We start from the raw sequence: 23,109 nt of genomic DNA, 5'->3' as shown, positions 1-23,109 counted from the left end.
CAGTGTTTCTGAGCATGCGCAACTGCTGAAACCTGGAAGTAACCCGTTCCGATACTTCCAGGTTTCGACGCGTCCGTAACCTGAAAAAACGCAACCTGAAGTGTCTGCAACCTGAGGTATGACTGTACAGGTATTGTGTGTCAGGGAACAGTTCTCTGGTTTGAGGGCTGACACAGCCACCGTATGCTGAGGCTGTGCCTCCAAGCAGAAAAAGCACACTACTGCCCTTGGACAGAGGAGAGGGCCAAGCAGGGGACATTTAACCCAGCACCCACTCAAAAGCACCATTTCCAGATCCTGCACAGCTGTTTGTCCCTCTAAACCCACTTCTGAATGCTAGACCACTAACAGATTGGTCTGCCCAGCCTTTGGTTCAATGTTATTTTTTTCCTCTGGGAATTTCCACATAGCAAGATGGACAGCCTTTGCTGAAAGCTGTTTCCACCCACTCCCTAACTCAGGAGGGCCTGTTGATCCCCCCACACCCGGAAAAAAGAAAAGAAAAGAAAGTCCCTCTGCAACAGAGAAGGGAAATAACATCCCGGGACTAAAATGGACCAGAGAATGGCTATGACATGAAGTGCTAGGGGGAGGGATGGAAGTCTGACCTCTCCCAGGCTCTGCTGTTCTCATCATACCCATTCCTGGCTAGTTTATCGGTCATTGGAGTGAGACCAAGAGAATATCAGCAAGGACAGAATGAATATAAACATCTGAGCCAAGGCTTCCTTCTTACCATGAATAAAGGGGAGGGGGCAAGTTTAAGGGGAACCTTAATTACATGCCAAAAAAATCAACACAAATAAATAAGTGATTATGTCTCCATGGTAATCGAGTTGAAAATCTGTGGGCTTTGGGAGGAAGATGTGAGTCCTGTTGTCATGAGGAAACTGACAAGGTGATGACCGTGTTGGTTGGGTCAACTTTGGTTGGGGGAAGAATAAGCAGACTTTTGAATCACACAGGGACTACGGTACAAGCTGAGGCCAGAGTAGGAATGGGATGGCATAGCGGCAAGGCAGTGATTGGGAAATTTTCCAGGCTGAGGACCACAGTGTCATGTGCAAAACCTTTCAAGGGCTGCATGACAGTGGCGGGTGGGGTCAGGGGCAATAGTAGTTGGAGCAGCAGAGGTGGCTCTCTTTGTACAGTAGGTTACATTCCACCCGTGCAAATGTTGAGAGATTCTACCCACACATTTCTCCATCCAGGCAAGTGAGAGGAATTATCACAGTTCAAGGGGGCACATTCAAGCCAGGTAAAAGCACTCAAAGTTAGCACAGAGCAAGAACTTGGAGGGAGTGGCTGTGGCCTGAAAGTAGGTGTTGCCTTGGGAGAGTATTGAGGGCATAAAAGATCCCTATAAAAATAATATTAGAACAGGGATTTCCCACCCACTCCCCATCAGGAACTAGTTTTTGGCTTGCAAATACTGTTTTGTTCTTAAAATGTGGGGGAGTATTCAAAATGGCATCCCAAACGTGAAGTCTGAAGTGGCACAGTCCACTACCCCACATCAAGGCTCTACCCCTGCATTCTGCTGCTTGGAGGTAGAACTGGACCTAATTCTCTGCTCAATATAATAAATTGGAGCTACTTACTTCAACAGGTACACTACCAGTTTACTAATGAGTCCTAGGTGGAATCTACACACATATAAAAATAGCCCTGGAATTTTTTTTTAAAGCGTTTTTTTAAAAATACATTGAATTTTCCAAAAGGCTCTCCATCACCATCTAGTGTCACATTGTATATTGCATTTAAAACATTTTATTTGCAACTGTATAGCTGAGTCCTCAGTTGCAACACTTTTTTCATTTAAAAAACCCACTGCAATATGTATAAGATAGCTTTCTATGATACTATGGGTGCATCTAAACACGGGGGGGGGGGGAATGCTATAAAGAAGTCAGAAATTATATTGCTTTAACAAAAGAAAGAAATCTCTGTGGAAAATCACGCTTTAAAATTTCCTGCTCTTTGGCACCATCTGGTGTTGCATATTTTAGTACATTCAAATTGCTGTTTCTTTACTAACGTAGCTGAGTCCTATGTAAGAGTTTGCCCCTTCCCCCCTTCCCCTCCCCTTGCCCCTTTTATGGATTGTCCACAATATAGTTTCAGGCAAATAGTTGCTTATTTAATTTAGTCTGACTTTGTTTTTACTCTCAAGGAGAGGAGCTTGTGAGATTTCCTGCCTCAGGCCACCTAAACAACCTGACTTATTTTTAAATTGTACATTGACTTAAATGCAATAGCAGAAATTGCAATGGTAGTGGGTGAATCCAAGGCCGCAGCTATGGAAGAAGCAAGTCCTTCTTGGGGTGCTAATTCTGCGAACCCCTCCACCGTAGACTCAGGTTGCATATATTTGTAAATAACCCTATATGCTAAAGACACCACAGTCTCTGTTGTGCCTCATTCCAGAGGAAACACGAACCCTGGGTAAGCGCCTGGAACCCCTGGAATCTCAGTCGGTGATTGGGGTGGCATGCAACAATATTCTAGGACTGTGATGCCTCTGGTTTGCCTGGATGGAAGATGAAGAGCAGTGTGTGTCTGGCCGCACCCAATTTTGCCATGCCCACCATTGGTATGCAATTCCTGTCCAGGAAGGTGGTCACAAGATAATGTGGCCCTCTGAATGAAAAAGGTTCCTTGCTCCTACCTTAGCAGACAGAGGACTTTTTTATACAGTGGTACCTCGGGTTAAGTACTTTATTCGTTCTGGAAGTCCGTTCTTAACCTGAAACTGTTCTTAACCTGAAGCACCACTTTAGCTAATGGGACCTCCTGTTGCCGCCGCGCTGGGTTAGCGGAGTCTGTAACCTGAAGCGTATGTGACCAGAGGTACCACTGTATCTTCCTTTCGGCTTCCCTCCTGCTTCCTTTCCTCCCCCACCCCTTTAAAAGGGAAATTGGGGGCAGGGGGAGAGAAATGCCTGGGAGGTTTGCTCTCAAATTATCCCTGAAGAAAAGTGAAGACCAGGGAGGAAAGATTACATCAAGGGGCATGGAGTCATTCCCAGCAATGCCAAGACTGCTGCCATCTGCCATTGGCTGAAAAGGGTCTCCTCTGTGACCCCCACGGAGAAGAGCTAGCGGCCTTCAGGAATCCCAGGAAGGGCCAGAGATAAATTCTCATGGATGCCAAAATGCCTCAGTTCTGAAGTCACTGAGTGACTCACTCGTTTTGGTTCCTCTGGGAGCCACTCGGCATGAGAGCCCATGAACTTTTCTCTAGCCCTTCTGCCCCAAACAACACACTCCAAATATATAATGATTAAAAAACATGTCTGACCAGGTCTTTACAGCTGTTTGCAAGTCATCGCTCTTTCTCTCACCCCACATGTTACAGTTGGGTGCCGTCTACCAAGGCAGGCATTGGAAATGAATCAAACTGAACCGTTTTCTGGAATAATCACTTATACATGCATGAAATCAGTGTGCAAATTATGAGAGTGGGAGAAGCAGTGCCAGGGATGAAATCCATGTGTCCCACCTCTGATTTTTCCTAATTTTAACCACACTCATGAAGCCTTCTAAAAACAGTAGCTAAGAGAACAAGGCTCTAATGGAACCAGGGCCAGGCTGCCCATGAGGTGGGGTGAAGCAGCCACCTCAGGTGGCAGAATTTTGAGAGGGAGCATCCCCTCCAGGTACCCTACCCTCCTTGTCACCAGCAAAAGATGGCACTGACGGCACTGGCAGTGATGCTGGTTCCCAGAGATATCTTGCTGTAATCTCACAGAGCATGCGAGGTCTCACCGGAAACAGCTACTGTGGCTGCCGCTTTGTGGGCGGTGCAGCAAAACAGGATGATCTGAACCCCTGTAATTTAGGCGATGCCTCAAATGTCACTGTTTAATGCTTGGCTATGGCCTAATACATGCTAACACATTTGTAGCCTTAAAAATGTAGTTGTTTTCTCTCTCGAACACGTATCATTCATGTGTGACCCAGTCATGATGCTTTCAATCAAGATTGATTTGGGCTGTTGCCATAGGAGTGTCCGGGGGGGGGGCAGCTGCCTCCCCATCAATAAAAATAAACAAAAACACACAGCTAACTGAGGTTCTGCCGCCACGCCCCCGAACAAAAGGCCTGTCCCTCACAAGTAAAGGCCTGCCCCCCCAAACAAAAATCTTGGCTATGGCCATGGTTCTTGCCACCCAGAAAGGTGAGTGTAGTTACTTGATACGCATTTGAAAAACCTACCCCTTGGTTAGGATATCCATGCCTTTTCCTCCCTGCACATGCCCCAAGTGAACGGAGAAGGAAGTGGTGATTGCAATCTTAAGCAGGTGTGAATACATTCACACACCCCATTGCTGGGACTATGTAGGTCTCTTTTCAAATAGACACACTGTGGGGTAACACTGAATCAATCTGCAATGAGTTTTCATTTTCAAGGAAAACTTTTGTGAGTAGCAGGGAAATATGCAATAGATCTACAACGTGTGTGGATTATGGAGAGAGAGAGAGAGAGAGAGAGAGAGAGAGAGAGAGAGAGAAGCAAGTACAGTCATACTTCGGGTTACAGATGCTTCAGGTTGCATGTTTTTGGGTTGCGCACTGTGCCGAACCCAGAAGTACTAGAACGGCTTACTTCCGGGTTTTGGTACTTGTGCATGCGCAGAAGTGCTAAATCATGCTTTGTGCATGCGCAGAAGCGCCGAATTGCGACCTGCGGGTGTGCAGATGCCGCTCTGCGGGTTGGAACACTGCGGGTTGCGAATGTGCCTTCCGCGCAGATCCTTGTGCCCTCAATCTTTCCCAACAGCTATATCTTTCCCAGGGAGTCTTCTCTTCTCATGAGGCGGCCAAAGTACTGGAGCCTCAGCTTCAGGATCTGTCCTTCCAGTGAGCACTCAGGGCTGATTTCCTTCAGAATGGAGAGGTTTGATCTCCTTGCAGTCCATGGGACTCTCAATAGTCTCCTCCAGCACCATAATTCAAAAGCATCAATTCTTCGGCGATCGGCCTTCTATATGGTCCAGCTCTCACTTCCATACATCACTACTGGGAAAACCGTAGCTTGAACTATATGGACTTTTGTTGGCAAGGTGATGTCTCTGCTTTTTAAGATGCTGTCTAGGTTTGTCATCGCTTTTCTCCCAAAAAGGAGGTGTCTTTTAATTTCGTGACTGCTGTCACCATCTGCAGTGATCATGGAGCCCAAGAAAGTAAAATCTTTCACTGCCTCCATTTCTTCCCCTTCTAGGTGATGGGACCAGTGGCCATGATCTTCATTTTTTAAATAAATAAAAAAAGCTTCAGACCATATTTTGTGCTCTCCTCTTTCACCCTCATTAAGAGGTTCTTTAATTCCTCCTCACTTTCTGCCATCAAAGTTGTATCATTTATATATCTGAGGTTGTTGATATTTCTTCCGGCAATCTTAATTCCGATTTGGGATTCCTCCAGTCCAGCCTTTCGCATGATGAATTCTGCATATAAGTTAAATAAGCAGGGAGACAATATACAGCCTTGCCGTACTCCTTTCCCAATTTTGAATCAATCAGTTGTTCCATATCCAGTTCTAACTGCAGCTTCTTGTCCCACATAGAGATTTCTCAGGAGACAGATAAGGTAATCAGGCACTCCCATTTCTTTAAGAACTTGCCAGTTTGCTGTAGTTCCATGCAAATAGGAGGAAATATTGGAACTGTTCTCATTCTTTGACTTAGGAGGACCTCTAGTGGGCAGGAATAGGCTAAGCCAGGGTTGCCACTTGGATGGGTGCATTCTATTTTCCATAACTGGAAATAAGGGAAATAAGTGGCCATGTGTCTTACTGCAGTGCTAGGAGGACAGTCCTCCATGTAAATGACAGCTGGAAGACAATACTTTCTTTGAAGGATTGCTGTATTTGAAGGGCTGTCTGCTCCAAGTGCAGTTGAAACATAACCCTAAGAATGGGGGATGGGTTTTTATGTCGCTTGTTCACAATAGACACTTGGACTGCAGACTGAGCAGGCACACAGACCACCTGGCCACTGCCTTCCCAGCTAGTAGGTGGACAGCATGATGCCTTCCAGATATTGTGAAGGTCCAACTCCCACCCAGCTCACCAACATGAGCACAAAGATTCAGGCGGGCTACAGCTCAGAATGAATGCAAAGTTAAAAATAAGAAAAAGGGTTGTTTGGCTATGTTCAAAGCAGGAGGAAGAATAAGCTAGTAGGTCCTCTGCATGGAGAAGATGGGAGAAATGCTGTTGGGTGACAGAAAGAAGACAGAACTACTCAACACCTACTTTGCCACTATCTTCACCCTAAAGAAAAGCAGTGCCCAACCTGGTGGTAAATGATGCAAGGAGGGAGCTGCAGCCCAAGATAGGAAAAGAGGTGGTAAGGGAACACCTAGCTACTTTAAATGAATTCAAAACTCCAGAGTCTAATAAGCTGCACCCAAGGGTACTAAAGGAGCTTGTGGGTGTAATCTCAGAGCCTCTGCCAATAATTTTGAGAATTATTGGAGAACAGGGGAGGTCCCTTCAGACTGAGAGTAGGCAAATGTTGTCCCCATCTTCAAAAGGAGCTAGGAAGACCCAGGTAATTGCTGACTGGTGAGCTTGACATTGATACCAGAAAAGGTCCTAAACAGATTATTAAACAATTGGGCTGTGAGCGTAGATTCAGCGATTACTAAGAGGCAGTGTGGGTTTCTCAAAAACATGTTATGCCCAATACTTTTTTTAATCTTGTGGCTAAAATGTCCATGTATATTTTATAATCATTATTAAGTAGGGAGATTGGTCTGCAATTGTTTATAAGTTCTCTATTTCTACCCTGTTTTAGTATCAATTCTATCTGTGCTTGCTGCCATGCTTTTGGTATTTTCCCTTCCTCCAAAATTTTATCAATAGATTCATGGGTAGCACTAGGGAGTCCTCTATTTTTTTTATAATGCATTGTAGTGAGACTGTCTGCTCCTGGGGACTTTCCTATTTTAGACTTTGCTATCTCTTGATGTAATTCCATTATGGATACAGGGGAGTTTAGATAGTCAATATTGTCAGTTAATACCTTATGTATGTCTTTCTGTTGTAAATATTTTGTTATTTCTTCTTCTGTTTCACTACCAGCCTTGTAGACACTTTTAAAGTGTCTAACAAAGCTTTCCTTTATTTCTTCCGGTTTATCTAACACCTTCCCTTTTACATTTATTTTGTCAATCATTCTCTCTTTTTGCTTCTTTTTTAGTTGCCATGCTAACATTTTCCCTGGCTTATTTGCAAATTAAAATGGTATTTGCTTCATCCATTTCATATTGATTTCTATTTCATGACTCAGTATTGATGAAATTTGGATTTGTAATACCTTTATTTTTTTGTATAGCTTCATTTTTTTGTTTTTTAGACAGTCATACCATGTTACATTTGCTTCATGTTACGTTCTTTCAGGTTGCGTCCTGCGGCGCCTTCCACATGCTTTTCCAATCCTCAAATTGTATATTATGACCTAAATCTTGAGCCCACTTTATTTGTGCTGATGTTACCATCTCATCCAACATTTCTCCATATAGCAGGAGATTGTACATCTTTTAAAGTAATTTTGAATCACTCTCGATAATTACTTTTTGAAAATTTGAAACTATGTAACTAAAACATTTCTTATTATCCTCTTTGAGCTGTTCATTCAACTGTCTATGATGTAGCCAACTTTGCAAAACGACTTTCAATTCTTCATACTCTTTTAGTTTCAACCCTCCCCCCGCCATCAATAATTTTCTATATGTCGGCCAGCTGCCTCTCCTGTTCAGTGGTTTTAATACTAATGCCTCCACTGGTGAAAGTCACCATGGGGTTTTGGGTTCTAAAAAATATTTATATTTGTTCCAGATTCTTATAAGCGTTTTTCTTATTATATGGTTATGAAAGTCTTTGCGTTTTTTATCTTTCCCATATCATAAATATGAATGCCAACCAAGTCTATTATCGTGTCCTTCCAAGTCCAGTATTTCATCTTTCTTTAATTTAATCCAGTCCCTAATCCACGTAATGCATGCTGCTTCATAGTAGAGTTTAAAGTCTGGGCGGGAAAAGCCTCCTCTGTCTTTTGTATCTATAAGTACTTTATATTTTATTCTAGGCTTTTCCCCGTTCCAGACAAACTTTGAAATATCTTTTTGCCAGTTTCTGAAGCAGACAAGATTACTTATTATTGGTATTGACTGAAATAATAAAAAAAAGTCTTTGGTAGTGCATTCATCTTTATTGTTATCCTTCCCATCAGGGAAGGTTCATTCTGTTCCAAGTGTCCAAATCTTTCTTGATCTCATTCCAAGCTTTCTCACAATTGTCTTTATACAAATTCAAGTTTTTATTGGTAAGCCAGATTCCTAGGTATTTAACTTTATGGATTTCTATCTTTGTGATCTCCTGCAACTCCTTTTTCCCCATTTTGGTCACATTTTTTGTTAATACTTTTGTCTTTCCTTTGTTTCCATAACATCCTTCTGGACCGTCTAGAGGGGCTGGGAGCTGGGGGCACTGTCATACAGTGGTTCCGTTCCTTCCTCCTGGGCCGTGTCCAGAAAGTAGTGTTCGGGGATGAGTGTTCAGACCTGTGGGGTGCCTCAGGGTTCCGTCCTCTCCCCCATGCTTTTTAATATCTATATGAAGCTGCTGGGAGAGATCATCAGAGGGTTTGGGCTGGGTGTTCATCAGTATGCAGATGACACCCAGCTCTACCTCTCCTTTAAATCAGAACCAGTGAAGGCGGTGAAGGTCCTGTGTGAGTGCCTGGAGGCGGTTGGAGGATGGATGGCGGCTAACAGATAGAGGTTAAATCCTGACAAGACAAAAGTACTGTTTTTGGGGGACAGGGAGTGGGCGGGTGTGGGGGACTCCCTGGTCCTGAATGGGGTAACTGCCACTGAAGGACCAGGTGCGCAGCCTGGGAGTCATTTTGGACTCACAGCTGTCCATGGAGGCACAGGTTAATTCTGTGTCCAGGGCACCTGTCTACCAGCTCCACCTGGTACGTAGGCTGAGACCCTACCTGCCTGCAGATTGTCTTGCCAGAGTGGTGCATGCTCTAGTTCTCTCCCGCTTGGACTACTGCAATGCGCTCTATGTGGGGCTACCTTTGAAGGCGACCCGGAAACTGCAATTAATCCAGAATGTGGCAGCTAGATTGGTGACTGGGAGTGGCTGCCGGGACCACATAACACCGGTCCTGAGACATCTGCATTGGCTCCCAGTACGTTTCTGAGCACAATTCAAAGTGTTGGTGCTGACCTTTAAAGCCCTAAATGGCCTTGGTCCTGTATACCTGAAGGAGCGTCTCCACCCCCACTGTTCAGCCCAGACACTGAGATCCAGCGCAGAGGGCCTTCTGGCAGTTCCCTCATTACGAGAAGTGAGATTACAGGGAACCAGACAGATGGCCTTCTCGGTAGTGGCGCCCGCCCTGTGGAACATCCTCCCTTCAGATATGAAGGAAATAAGCAACTACCTTCTCTTTAAAAGACATCTGAAGGCAGCCCTGTTTAGGGAAGTTTTTAATATTTAATGCTGATGTTTTTAACATTTGATTGGAAGCCGCCCAGAGTGGCTGGGGAAACTCAGCCAGATGGGCGGGGTATAAATAAATTATTATTATTATTATTATTATTATTATTATTATTATTATTAGTTTAATTTAAACCCTGCCACTCGCCCAAACTCTTGTATTTTTCCTAAGACCTTAGGGAGACAAATTTTTGGCTCTTCTACTGTAATTACCAAGTCATCTGCAAATGCTTTCAACTTAAATTCATTTTTCCCTGCTCTTAATCCCATAATCTGTTTATCTTTTCTTATATTTCTATTCAGAACCTCCAGGACCAAAATGAATAATAAAGGTGATAGCGGACACCCTTGCCTCGTTCCTTTTTCTATTTTGAATTGGTTCATTATCGCCTTATTAATAATCAATACTGTAATATTTTGAATGTCCAAGTATCCAATAATTCCCAGTTGTAATCCTTTTAAGATTTTGATCGACTTCCAAATATCCAGGCTTGAAACAGTCTATAACTCCAAAAAAAGTCCAGTTAGTCCACCAGTGTCCATGTAGCTCTAACATATTTTCAGACAGTAGGTCAACTTTCTAAAGATTTAAACTTTGAAGTACTTGTCCTGGTCTTTCAAAAACACAATGGATGTAATTTATTCCACTCCAGCAGTCAAGGTGCTCTACTTTCTTAGGGGTCTCCCCACATCAGTCGGCTGAGCAGAACCCCTGCCAGGCTTTGGTAGTTGTTCTGAAAGATCCAGCATTTCATCAAAATTTTATCAGTTCCATTATGCAGCTCTAAATAAGATCCAATAAACACCTCTCAATCCAATAAAGGTTCTAACAATCCAATAAGTTAATTTCTGTCCATTGAGAAGGGAAGGCTCTCCAGTCTCTAAAGCTGTTATTATTCATCAAAGGCTAAAAAAATAAATAAAGGAAACCTCTCTCATTCACAAAGAGATCCTCACAGCTCCAGGCCACAAAAGAGGAAGTATGACTTCCTGTTTAATACTTCACTCTTTCTCCTCTAATTTTAGCCCAATTAAGTTCTGATTTCAATTCTTCAGAGAAAGTTTATTTTTAATTACCTTATTTTGGTATATCTGTTGCTTCTGGAGGCGACCAGTGACTTTGGTTGGTGAGCATGCGTTGGAGCTTTGAATCCCCCTCAACTGACCCCCCTCGCTTACTGCCGAAGCAGTTGCGAGAGCCGGGTCCCGGCAGTAGGAAAGAACGGATTCTGCTGAACCCTTTTGAAGCCCTGCTCTTCTGCAGGTTTTTTTCAGGGGGGTGCCTAGTTCTGGCTACTTCCCCTCTTCGTCCACCAACCCCCAAAATGCTCGTATTTAGTGGGACGAAGCGCTGGGCACCACCATTCCTCTCCACACCAGAATGGAAGTCTGTGTTTGGTTTTTCTCAGAGCCCATGTCTAACCTGTAATTCAGTTAATGTTCTTTGAAAAATTGAAAAAAAAACAGTTGGGTTTTATGACCAATATATATCTACTAATGGAGCTTTACCTGGTGCCTCAGGTTAAGTACTTTATTGGTTCCGGAAGGCCATTCTTAACCTGAAGCGTTCTTAACCTGAAGCGGACTTTCCCATTGAAAGTAATGGAAAGTGGATTGATCCATTCCAGACGATGAAAAACACCCCCCTAAAACAACAATTTAACATGAATTTTACTGTCTAACGATACCATTGATCCATAAAATGAAGGCAATAATCAATGTACTGTAAAGGGACCCCTGACCATTAGGTCCAGTCGTGGCCGACTCTGGGGTTGCGGCGCTCATCTCGCTTTGTTGGCCGAGCTTCCGGGTCATGTGGCCAGCATGACTAAGCTGCTTCTGGAGAACCAGAGCAGTGCACGGAAATGCCGTTTACCTTCCCGCCAGAGCAGCACCTATTTATCTACTTGCACTTTGACATGCTTTCGAACTGCTAGGTTGGCAGGAGCAGGGACTGAGCAACGGGAGCTCACACCGTCGCGAGGATTCGAACCGCCGACCTTCTGATCGGCAAGTCCTAGACTCTGTGGTTTAACCCACAGCGCCACCTGCGTTCCTTAATCAATGTACTATACTAGAAATAAGACAGTATTTTAGAAGAAAAATTAACATTTTTTCCCCCTTACATGCACTCATGATAGTCAATTTGGATGGGGGGCTTTTATCCATTTCTGAAGTCACACAATCAACCAGTAGCTGAACTGGGTTCCACAAAGTCACAAAACAATCACAAAAATGAAATCACAAGCCACAGTCACAAAAGCCAAAATATAATCTCTGAGGTCTCCGCTGTTCTATACAATTTTTGACTGTTTTGGAGCCTTGGTGTACTTTAAGTGTTAATTCAAACCTAATTCAAAATTATTCCTGTAATTTTCTTTCCCACCAGTAGGTGGCGATGTGTTCTCTCTTTTTTTGTCTTAGTCTCGCACTCGGTGTTTTTTCTTAATGACCTTCTCAGACAGTTCTTTGATTGCAAATCCGGTGACCTATTTCTGTTTCTTTGGTGAAGACAAAGACGCTGACTCAGTCTTTTTATGCTACCATTTTCCTGCTTAGCCTACACTCCACTGTGCCTTCTGCTCCCCTTCTTGTTCGTTCACTGTCTTTCTTCAACTTTCTTCACCTCCTTTTCCTCCTTGCAGCATGCACATATAATATATGCATGGTTATGCAAAAGTTCATAAACAAGAAATAGTAAGCGTAATAAATTGCTGTCAGGGAACACCGTGGCAAAGGCAGGATGCCTTTCAATAGTCAATGCCCAGCAATATTGTAGTGGTAGGTGCTCCAGCGTAGGGAGAATATATTCAAACCACTGCTATTTCTGTTTTCATAATTGAATGTAATGTATCCAATTTTATTATCAGCTGATGAAGAATCATCATTGAAACAGTTGATTTATCCCGGAAACACTGTTCTGTTCCTGTTCTGTTTGCTGTTTATTGCTGCATTCTACAGTGGTTTGAATACTTTAGTGGTAGCAATTATTCTGAGATTATTCTCTTCGTTTTACCTGGCATTCTTAACATGTAATTACCATCTTTTTTGCTCCATAAGACACACTTTTTTCTTCCTAAAAAGTAAGGGGAAATGTCTGTGCGTCTTATGGAGTGCATGTGTGGTCCCTGGAGCCGAATCGCCCAGGGGCAAAAAGCAGATCATGCTTTTCTCTCTCTTTTTTTTTGAAAGAGGTTAGTGTGTGTTGAAACAAAGCCACTGATCAGCAAGCGATCCGTAGGGAGATAAGGGAGACTAGCAATAAAGGAGGCTGTCTGGGAGCGGGGAGGTAAAGACAGTGAACTTGCAAGGAGAGGAGACAGGAAGACTAAAGCAATGAGGAGAGAAATTAGAAGAAAAGGAGGAGAAAAAAACTGCTCCAGCTAAGAGAAAGACACTAAGGCAAATAAGAGGGGAGGGAGTGTTGAAAGAAAGCAGCTGATCGGTAAGGGATCAGGAGGGAGATAAGGGACGCTAGTGATAAAGGAGGCTGCCTGGGAGGGGGGAGGTAAAAGCCCATGGATCCTCGGGATTTTTACATTGGGTCACCCCAAATTCACCATCAGATCACATAGCATATCAATGGCTACAGCCTGCACCAAAAAAATCACGCACCCACTATTGCGTGGGGCCACAATGGCACAAAAACGTGGTTACAAAGCACAGATCCACATGGATCCTCAGTATTTTTGCATTGGGACACCCCAAATTCACCATCAGATCACATAGCATGTCCATGGCTACAGCCTGCACCCCCCAAAAAAATAATGCACCCACTGCTTCATAGGGCCGCAATGGCGCAAAAACATGGTTACAAAGCACAGATCCACATGGATGCTTGGGATTTTTGCATTGGGCTACCCCAAACTCACCATCAAATCACATGTCTGTGGCCACAGCATGGACCACAAAAATCATATATCCACTGTTTCATTCAAAGTACTTCTCCATCCATTTACTTGGGAGTAAGCCCCATGGAATTCACAAGGACTTAGTTCTGAGTAGACATCATTAAGTCTATACTGTTAGTCACTTTTTTGCATTAAATAGTCTATAGCAGGTGAGACAGTTAAATCAAAAGCCCCTCCTCTGTTGATATGAATCCACAATTCTATACCCACTTATTTGGGAGTAACCCCCACTGAAGTCAACAGGGCTTACTTCTGAGTAGACATGCATAGGATTGTGCTGTAAATTAGCCACACTTTCATAAATCAATGAGACTTAGCTAGCTGTAACTGATTTCAACAGAACCAAAGTGTGGCTTTTAGCATACACATGGTTCCATGTGCATTCACAGAATCATAGAATTGTAGAGTTAGAAGGGACCTAAGGGTCATCTAGTCCAACCCCTGAGGCACATTCTTTCCTTAAAGAATTTTGGGCACTGCAGTTCATTAAGTGTTGCTGGGACTGAGGAGTAAACTACAGTGCCCAGAATTCTTTGGGGGAAAGAATGTACTTTAAAGGTGTAGCATGCACATGCAAAGCCCACTGAAGAGAAGAACATGGCACGAAAGCGGGTTAACTCAGAAGTAAGGCCCCTTGTATGACTTGCTTTTTATATATATATGCTTTCCCTACCAGGACAGTCCAAATTGTAAGGTAAAGTTCACGACAGCATGCACTGCTCACCGAAAAGCTGTTTCTCAGAAGGTTGCCTTACCGTGAGTGCTGTATCTCAGAGCATGCTGCTGTTGGGCCAATGTGCTCTCTTGCACCCCCAAGAAAGAGACATGCTCACTGGGGAATTGGTGAGGTTCATTCCATGGTGGAGCTCTGCTCGGTGTTGGTAGAGAGCGATGGCAAACTCTGTGCTCAGGTTCTGTGGTTCATGGTGTCAGTACAGTACAGTACAGTTGGGTGGGCTGGGGAATTTGTTAGATTTTGATGAATTTGTAATTTTTGCAGTTTTTGTTTGTATTGTTTTATTGTTTTCTGGGTTGTTTTTGTTTTTTGTTTTTATTGTTTTAAGGTTTTATTGTTTTAGGCTGCGAAAGAATAATATTAATTGCCATCAATGGAGGCCACTATGAGGCCTGGGATTGCTACCGTGGAGGGGCGAGGGAGGTATGGCGGTGGGGGCAGATGTTACAGGCGAAGGGGATCGAGATATGGATACGCTCGTACCCTTTCCAATCTGTGCCCCATCCCGAGGGACGAGGGTAGGGTGAGCAAGGATTACTCACCTCCGTCACTGGTGCTGTGCAATGCCAGGTCTATAGGCAATAAAACCGCCACCCTGCGAGATTTCTTTATCTCGCAGGGGGTCGACCTGGCTTGTGTGACGGAGACCTGGGTGCGCGAAGGGGCAACAGTTACCTTACGAGAGATGGCGCCCCCGGGTTTCTCTGTCCTCCACCAGTCGCGGACTGTGGGCCGGGGGGGAGGGGTGGCATTATTAATCCGGGAAGATTGTCCTTTCAGGGCTCTACCATCGCCATCGATCCCCGGCATCGAATGTGTTGGCCTAGTGTGGGGCTCCGAGGAGAGCTTGGCTGTCTGGCTGGTGTACCGGCCACCTAGCGCACCAGCAGCCACCCTGTCAGGCCTATTGGAGGCGGTGGCCGGCTGGGCCTTGGAGTTCCCTAACCTATTGGTATTGGGGGACTTCAACATCCATGCTGATGCCACTCCCTCCTCACAGGCTCTGGACCTGGTGTCTTCCATGGCGACACTAGGGCTCTCCCAGTTTGTTTCGGGCCCCACACATCAAGCAGGCCACACGCTGGATTTGATCTTTGGCGTCGGTATAGATGTGATCATGTCTCCTTCGACGAAGGTGCCATGGTCTGATCACTACGCTCTGAAAGCCAGGATTGACTTTCCACCCCCACCCTGCTTAGGTGGCGAGCCAATTTGGGCTCGCCCGCAGAGGCTGATGGACCCTGAGAGATTCCGCCAAGCCTTGCGGGACCTTGCTCCCCCTGGCGACTCATTGACTGAGCTTGTTGAGGGCTGGAATGCCCAGCTCCTGGCAGCCATCGATGAGATCGCACCTAAGCGCCCTCTGCGACCCCGCAGAAACCGGGCTCCCTGGTTTACCGAGGAGCTCCGGAAAATGAAGCGGGACCTCAGACGGCTAGAGCGAGTATGGCGGGGTGCCCGTGACGGAGCCTCAAGAACATCTTATAGGGCTTTTATGAAAACCTACGAGATGGCGGTGAAGGCTGCTAAGAAGTCATACTTCTCGGCCTCCATTGCATCCGCTAGCTCTCGCCCAGCGCAATTATTTAGTATAATCAGGTCTTTAACGTCCCTTGAGGGACAGCCAAATTTAAATAACAAATTGACACACGGCTGTGAGGCATTTGCGAGCTTTTTTGCGGAGAAGGTCTTGTCGCTCCGCCATGACCTCCCTGCCAATTTGGATACAATAAAGGAACTGGAGGCCCCTCGACTGTCCTCGGGTCCAGTATTGGACCACTTCGACCAGATATCCCCAGCCGATGTGGACAGACTCCTCCGAGCTGGAAAGCCCACCACCTGTCCTCTTGACCTGTGCCCGTCTTGGCTGATTAGAGCGTGTCCAGACGAGGTGCGGGCCCTCCTGGGGGATATCATCAATTTGTCCCTTGGCACGGGGACATTCCCAGGGGAACTGAAGGAGGCAGTGGTGCGCCCGCTCTTAAAGAAAACATCATTAGATCCTTTAGATCTATCCAATTACCGCCCGGTTTCGAATCTTCCGTTCCTGGGTAAGGTGATTGAGAGAGCGGTTGCTGAACAGCTTGGTGGGTTTCTGGATGAAACATGGGCTCTGGATCCATTCCAGTCCGGCTTCCGCGCTGGTCATGGGACCGAGACGGCTCTGGTCGCCCTAACAGATGACCTTCGTAGACAGCTGGATCGAGGCGGGTCGGGGCTGCTGATTCTTCTAGACCTATCAGCAGCTTTCGACATGGTCGATCACGAACTTCTGGACCACCGCCTTGCCGACGTGGGGATCCAGGGCACAGTCCTTCAATGGCTGCGCTTGTTTCTCTCTGGTCGGGGACAGAGGGTGGCGCTTGGGGGGGAATTGTCATCGCGCCACTCCTTGGTGTGTGGAGTACCTCAGGGTGCGATACTCTCCCCGATGCTTTTCAACATCTTTATGCGCCCCCTTGCCCAGCTTGTTCGGAGTTTTGGGCTGGGTTGTCATCAGTATGCTGATGACACCCAACTCTATCTGTTGATGGATGGCCATCCTGACTCGGCCCCAGACACACTGGCCAGATGTTTGGAAGCTGTGGCTGGATGGTTACGTGGGAGCCGGTTGAAGCTAAATCCTTCGAAGACAGAGGTCCTGTGGCTGGGACGGGGCGATATGGGATTGGGGGGGCAACTCCCATCTCTTGCGGGGGCGCAATTAGTGCCAGCACCGTCCGTTAAGAGTTTGGGTGTAATCTTCGACGCCTCCCTCTCCATGGAGGCGCAGATTGCAGCTATAACAAAGGCGGCATTTTCCCATCTCCGCCAAGCTAAGCAGTTGGCTCCTTACCTCTCTCGCCCTGACCTAGCCACTGTGATCCATGCGACGGTCACCTCCAGACTGGATTATTGTAACTCGCTCTACGTGGGGCTGCCCTTGAGACTGACCCAGAAACTCCAGTGGGTGCAGAATGCTGCAGCGAGACTCCTTACGAGGTCTTCGCTGCGAGATCACATTCACCCGGTGCTATACCAGCTGCACTGGCTCCCGGTGGAGTACAGGATCAGGTTTAAGGTGCTGGTTTTAACCTTTAAAGCCCTATATGGCCTAGGACCCTCGTACCTACGGGACCGCCTCTCCTGGTATGCCCCACAGAGAAACCTACGGTCTTCAAATAAAAACATCTTGAAGGTCCCAGGCCACAGAGAAGTTAGGCTGGCCTCAACTAGAGCCAGGGCTTTTTCGGCTGTGGCTCCGATCTGGTGGAACACTCTGTCACAAGAGACCAGGGCCCTGCGGGACTTGACATCCTTCCGCAGGGCCTGCAAGACAGAGCTGTTCCACCAGGCCTTTGGCCAGGGCACAGCCTGACTCCCTCCCTCGGCAATCTTCGCAGAGCTCTGGCCCAATGGTTGCTAGTGGCTTGAATTAATTAATTTTTATAATGAATGATTTTAGAATGTTGTCTATGTTGTACTTTTGTACTGTTTTATTGCTGTTAGCCGCCCTGAGCCCGGCTTCGGCTGGGGAGGGCGGGATATAAATAAAATTTATTATTATTATTATTATTATTATACCTCGGGTTACAGGCTCTTCGGGTTGTGTGATTTCAGGTTGCGCACCGCACCAAACCCGGAAGTACAGGAACTGGTAACTTCCAGGTTTCGGCGCTTGTGCATGTGCAGAAGCGCTAAATAGCAACCCACGTGTGTGCAGACATGGCGCTGCGGGTTGAGGATGCTGCGGGTTGAGGATGTGCTTCCCACACGGATCACGTTCGCAACCCCAGCATCCACTGTATAAAAGCTTTCCTGCCTTGCTCTTCCTCCAGGTCTTCAAATATTATGTCATCTAAATGGAAAAGAAGATAAGGCTAGAAATTAAAACTGTTTTAGGGACTTTCCTATATACAGTACCCTGAAAATATCCTTGGAAATCGACATTACCTTCATGTTTTCCTTGATGTTTTTTCCTCCTGCCATCTCCCTCCAGTCTCTTCCTGCTCTTCCTTGAGGTCTTCTACAATTAGATCTTCTGAAAGGAAAATCAGAGAAGGCTGCCAGTTAGAGAAACTTTCTTATATACAGTGGTAAAGGTAAAGGTAAAGGTACCCCTGCCCGTACGGGCCAGTCTTGCCAGACTCTAGGGTTGTGCGCTCATCTCACTCTATAGGCCGGGAGCCAGCGCTGACCGCAGACACTTCCGGGTCACGTGGCCAGCGTGACAAGCTGCATCTGGCACACGGAACACCGTTTACCTTCCCGCTGGTAAGTGGTCCCTATTTATCTACTTGCACCCGGGGGTGCTTTCGAACTGCTAGGTTGGCAGGCGCTGGGACCGAACGACGGGAGCGCACCCTGCCGCGGGGATTCGAACCGCCAACCATGTGATCGGCAAGTCCTAGGCGCTGAGGTTTTACCCACAGTGCCACCCGCGTCCCTTATACAGTGGTACCTCGGGTTAAGTACTTAATTTGTTCCGGAGGTCCGTTCTTAACCTGAAACTGTTCTTAACCTGAAGCACCACTTTAGCTAATGGGGCCTCCTGGTGCCGCCGCGCCACTGGAGCCCGATTTCTGTTCTTATCCTGAAGCAAAGTTCTTAACCTGAAGCACTATTTCTGGGTTAGCGGAGTGTGTAACCTGAAGCGTATGTAACCCAAGGTACCACTGTACAGGGAATATATACATGGAACTAGACATTGCCTTCATGTTGTCCTGGGCCATCTTTGTGAGGGTGGAGGTCTGCAGAGCCTACAGGGAAACAAAGAGCCACTTGGGATATGTTTATTTTCTGAACCTCAGACCTTTCCTAAGAAACCTTAGGGAATAAAATTACTACGGAAGCAATGTCTGAAAGAAAGAAAGAAATGTCTGAAGGATTTTACCTTTTGTGTCCTCTCGAAGATGGGTCCAGAGGGAGAGGCGGAGGGAGAGGTAGTGGGGGAGGGGGAGGTCTCTGGGAGAGATTTTTTTCCCCTCCTTCCCAGATGGGAAAACTTTTCTCAGCCTTGAAAGTCTAGAAAAGAAAGAGAAATGGAACTCACAGTTAGTACTCTCTAATGCCTTTACACTCAAGAGGAATTCACTATAATCACAGAATGCAGATGCTGAGAGTAATCCTACTTCCATGTCTGTCTACTTCCTGTAACAAACGCGAAATGATATAACCATAGGAGCTTGCCAGGCCTTTTTGCACTCTGGTGACCAGTGAGCCAACAGAGGAGGGGTCACAATGGCTTCTGTAAATCTGGGGCTGTCCCTTGAAAATAGGGACACTTGGCAGGTCTCCTGAGGTGCCCAGATGGGAGACCACCAGGAAACCCATGATATGGTGCTTGTCGAGCACCCAGGGTGGCAGTGAGCTGCTCCTCCCGGCGCCATCGTTCCGCGCACTTTGCTTTTGGGGGCAGCAGAGGCTTTTCAAAGGGGATCGGGGCCCGAACGGGTTGAGCAGGACAGGCAGCGGCCTTGGCAGGCCTCCTCAGCAGCCCAGAAAGTCGGCCTATGTGAAGAAAATGAAACTAGGCCTTGTAGATTCGGCCTTGCCTTCGCCCCGCCCCCAACCCAGCTGGCCAATCGGCTGCGTGCAGAAGGTGAGGCAAAGGCAAGGCCGAATCTACAAGGCCTAGTCTCATTTTCTTCACATAGGCCGACTTTCTGGGGCACAAAAACTTAGGGCAGTAATTGTTCTTGATAATTTTGTCACCCCACTCTGCGATGGCACCTGGGGCAACCTGCCCCCACCCTTCGTACGCCCCAGAGCCAAGGTTCTTGACAACCTTGATAACCACACACAAATAAGGACCGCAGCAGAGTATCTGTTTTACCGTTAAATAGTCATGATTTCTTACATCAGCACAGCACCTCCTACTGTGGTGAGAAGGAACTGCCCGAACGTAGCACATCACAGTCCCAGTGAAAAGAAAGAAAAGTATTTTATTTCATTTTTGCATTTTAGCCTGATATAAATATTGGATTGCCAGCGCTGTATTTAAAATGCCACTGCATTGTATACAATAGCCAGAAGAAGAAGAAAAAGTTGCCGCAAAATAGAGATATTTGTGGCATGTTACAGCTCCATGTAGCTGCCCATCCAGTAGCAGACCACAGGGACAATTACAGGCACAATGCAATGATGCCACAGATAATTCTATGAGAGAATAGTGTTCTGCGGCATATTTAAATCCTTTTTCCTTCAGTAAGTTTATGCGTCAACTTCCTGCAAAGTAATGTTAATAGCACGCCAAGTATAAGAACAGAAACACCCACCCATGTTGTAATTCAATGCACGCTTGGAAGACCATATAAATAGGCAGAGGGTTTGGACGGATGGATTTTATTTCTATGCCACTTTTCATTCAAAAGATCCCAAAGCGGCTTACAAACAATAAATAACAGTAACGTGGTAGAACATATATCTTACAGTGCATTAAAATGCCCTTACAAATAATGTCTGTGGCATTACGTGAATTAGGAACTACCTGAGCCCACAACACTCTTAGCACTTTTTTTGCATTATAGCCTGACAAACAAAATTGAATATGCAGAGAGTATTTAAAACATCATTTCATTTTTACAAGATAGCAATCTGCAAAAACAATAATCAATAATTGCAGCAAAAGCAGGGGTGGAGGATGTCCTTAGCACTTGTGCATATAGGGCTCCTGACCTGCCCAGAGGTTTGCGGTTCTTACAGCAAAACCAGACTACCATTCAACCAACATCAGTTGCTGAAAAGGATAATTTACTACGAACACCCCCACCCCCCGCAAAGTGGGGTCCCCTCCAAACCTGTGCAAGCCTTGCTGAAAGGCAGGAAAGCTCCTTAACCCTCCCATCGCCCAGGCCCGGGGGAAGTTGTTGGCTGCCAGTCCTCCCTGCAACTCTCCCTCCCTGCTGCCCCCACAACTGCCATCCCTGCTGGTGGGACAGTGGCCGAGGGTGGGCGATGGGCAAAGGGGGTGGAGGGAACCAGCAGTCACTGCTGCTGCTGCTGCTGCTGCCTCCTAGTGGAGCAACCGAGTCATTTTTTACTCTGTGGCTTTTTTTCACGGACGTCCACGGGGGGGCAGTCAGCTGTGCTGTGCTTGGAGCCGTTTTCTCCCGTTTTGTTCCCTGGAGACCCCCCTCCCCCCAAAAAAACCAGACCTCCCTGGAGGCCCTACCGGGCTGCCTCTGCTGCCTGTTCGCCTCTGTCTCTCTCCTACTGCTGGTCAGCAGAGCCAAGGCAGAGCCTTGCACTGTGGGGCGGGGGGGCGGCGATGGCAGGCAGCCACAAAAATTGGGGTTGTCAAGGGTGTTGCTTGGCTTTCCCAGAGAATTCTTCCCTTTGTGTTATCGCCCCCCCTTCTCGTTATTATTTATTGCATACATATCCCACTTTCATCTCCAAGGAGTTCAAGGGCTTCCACTGAAATGAGGCTGCATTTTAAGTTGTACTTTAATCCTGCTTTTAAGTTGTATTTTAATTAATTGTTTTTGTACTTGATGTTAGCTGCCCTGAGCCTGGTCTTGGCCTGGGAAGGGGGGTATAAATAAATAAATGAAATGAAATGAAATGAAATAAATAAGGTGGCTCCATGATCCTCTCCTCATTCAGCCCTGTGAGGTAAGCATAGGTTGAGAGACAGCTACCGGCCCAAGGTTACCCCTGTGAGTTTTTTTGGCCCAGAGGGGATTTGAACCATCTCATGTCGTGGACCTGCACTCTAACCACTACATCACACTGTTGCATCTTCCCCTGGCTTGTTCAATGGTCTGGGCCCAAACCTCACCTAGAGTCAGGAAGTGATAGAGTAAAAAGTGACTCAGCCTCCTCCTTTCACACACCCTGGGGCAGTTGCTGCTGCCCTTCCTCTTCCCTTTTGCTGCTGGCGCAGATGCCCACAAGGAGGCAGAGGACAGTGGTACTGAGCAGAGGTGGAACAGACGGCTGACCAGCGGTAGGCGGGGAACAGGAAACAAGTGTATGGAGTGCCAGTTTTTCTGTAAGGACTGGTCAACTTCTGCCAGCTCATTGTCCCACATGGAAGTGCTCCTGTAGATGCTGAGGTCATTCACAGAGCCTCTTTGCTGCTGTGACCACTGCTATGGAACCACCACCTTGCCCATTCTCACAGGGCTCCATTTGCACCCCTGCTCAGCTCACCCAGGATTTTGCAGGTTTGGGAGAAGGAAAGTGAACAGGCAGCAACCAGGAGGAAGAGGAGGACCTGCTCTGTGCAGGAGTATGGCAGCCTGATGATGGCAATGGCCTATGACCAGGGCCAGCCCAAGACATTTCGGCAGGAGCTGAACCACAAAATGGAGCTTTCCCTCCTTGCCAGGGAGTTTCTATGCAACACACACAACATGACAGGCTGTATGTAACTATATAAATTCTTTTTAATTCTTTACAATACAATTCAACATAATATAGCATTGACCAGGAGATACAATTCTTATATCAATCTTTTAAGAATTCTGGTGTTCCTTGTATGCAGGTTTCAGACAAAAGTTCTAAGTCTTTCGTCTTACACCTGTATACAAGGAACGCCAGAATTCTTAAAAGCATCTTCACGTGGAACATTACAAGATTGATATAAGAATTCCACATCGTGGATATTGCTAACATAAGAACTAAATAGATTGTATCTCCTGGTCAAACTGCTGGACTCTTAATTTCTTATTATATGTTTTGTTTGTATGATAAGTCAGTCTACAGAACCACATACTTTGATATGATATGTTGAATCGTATTTTTAAATTTTTTTAAAAAAGAATTTATATAGTTACATAGAGCCTGTCACGTTGTGTGTGTTGTTTAGTTTTGCATTTACGTGACAAAGTTTTTGGTAGTGTTTTGAAGGGAGTTTCTATGGCCTATGTTATTGACAACCAGTCTGGGATTGCTCTTCGGCAAAAACAGAATGCAAACACTGAAGCAAACACGAAACGAAAAAATGTCCCGGGAAC

At 46.1% G+C, this 23,109-nt stretch overlaps 1 protein-coding gene across 1 annotated transcript in view; it reads right to left on the bottom strand.

Annotated features, from left to right (window-relative positions):
* Positions 1 to 20,060, bottom strand: part of LOC310697897 (uncharacterized protein) — a gene marked incomplete at its 5' end in the record, with an annotated part of 29,169 nt that extends 9,109 nt beyond the window's left edge. Inside the window, 3 exons of the mRNA XM_083484499.1 lie at positions 18,101 to 18,188; positions 19,041 to 19,171; positions 19,983 to 20,060. Coding sequence (XP_083340625.1) covers positions 18,101 to 18,188; positions 19,041 to 19,171; positions 19,983 to 20,060 — 297 coding nt within the window. The remainder of the gene's footprint in view (positions 1 to 18,100; positions 18,189 to 19,040; positions 19,172 to 19,982) is intronic.
* Positions 20,061 to 23,109: the final 3,049 nt, after the last annotated feature.

Source organism: Podarcis liolepis (genome assembly GCF_965112155.1).
Source record: "Podarcis liolepis genome assembly, chromosome: Z".
NCBI classification, from domain to species: domain Eukaryota; kingdom Metazoa; phylum Chordata; class Lepidosauria; order Squamata; family Lacertidae; genus Podarcis; species Podarcis liolepis.
Note: the sequence above shows the minus strand (reverse complement) of the source record. Positions and strands in the feature narration are given on the sequence as shown.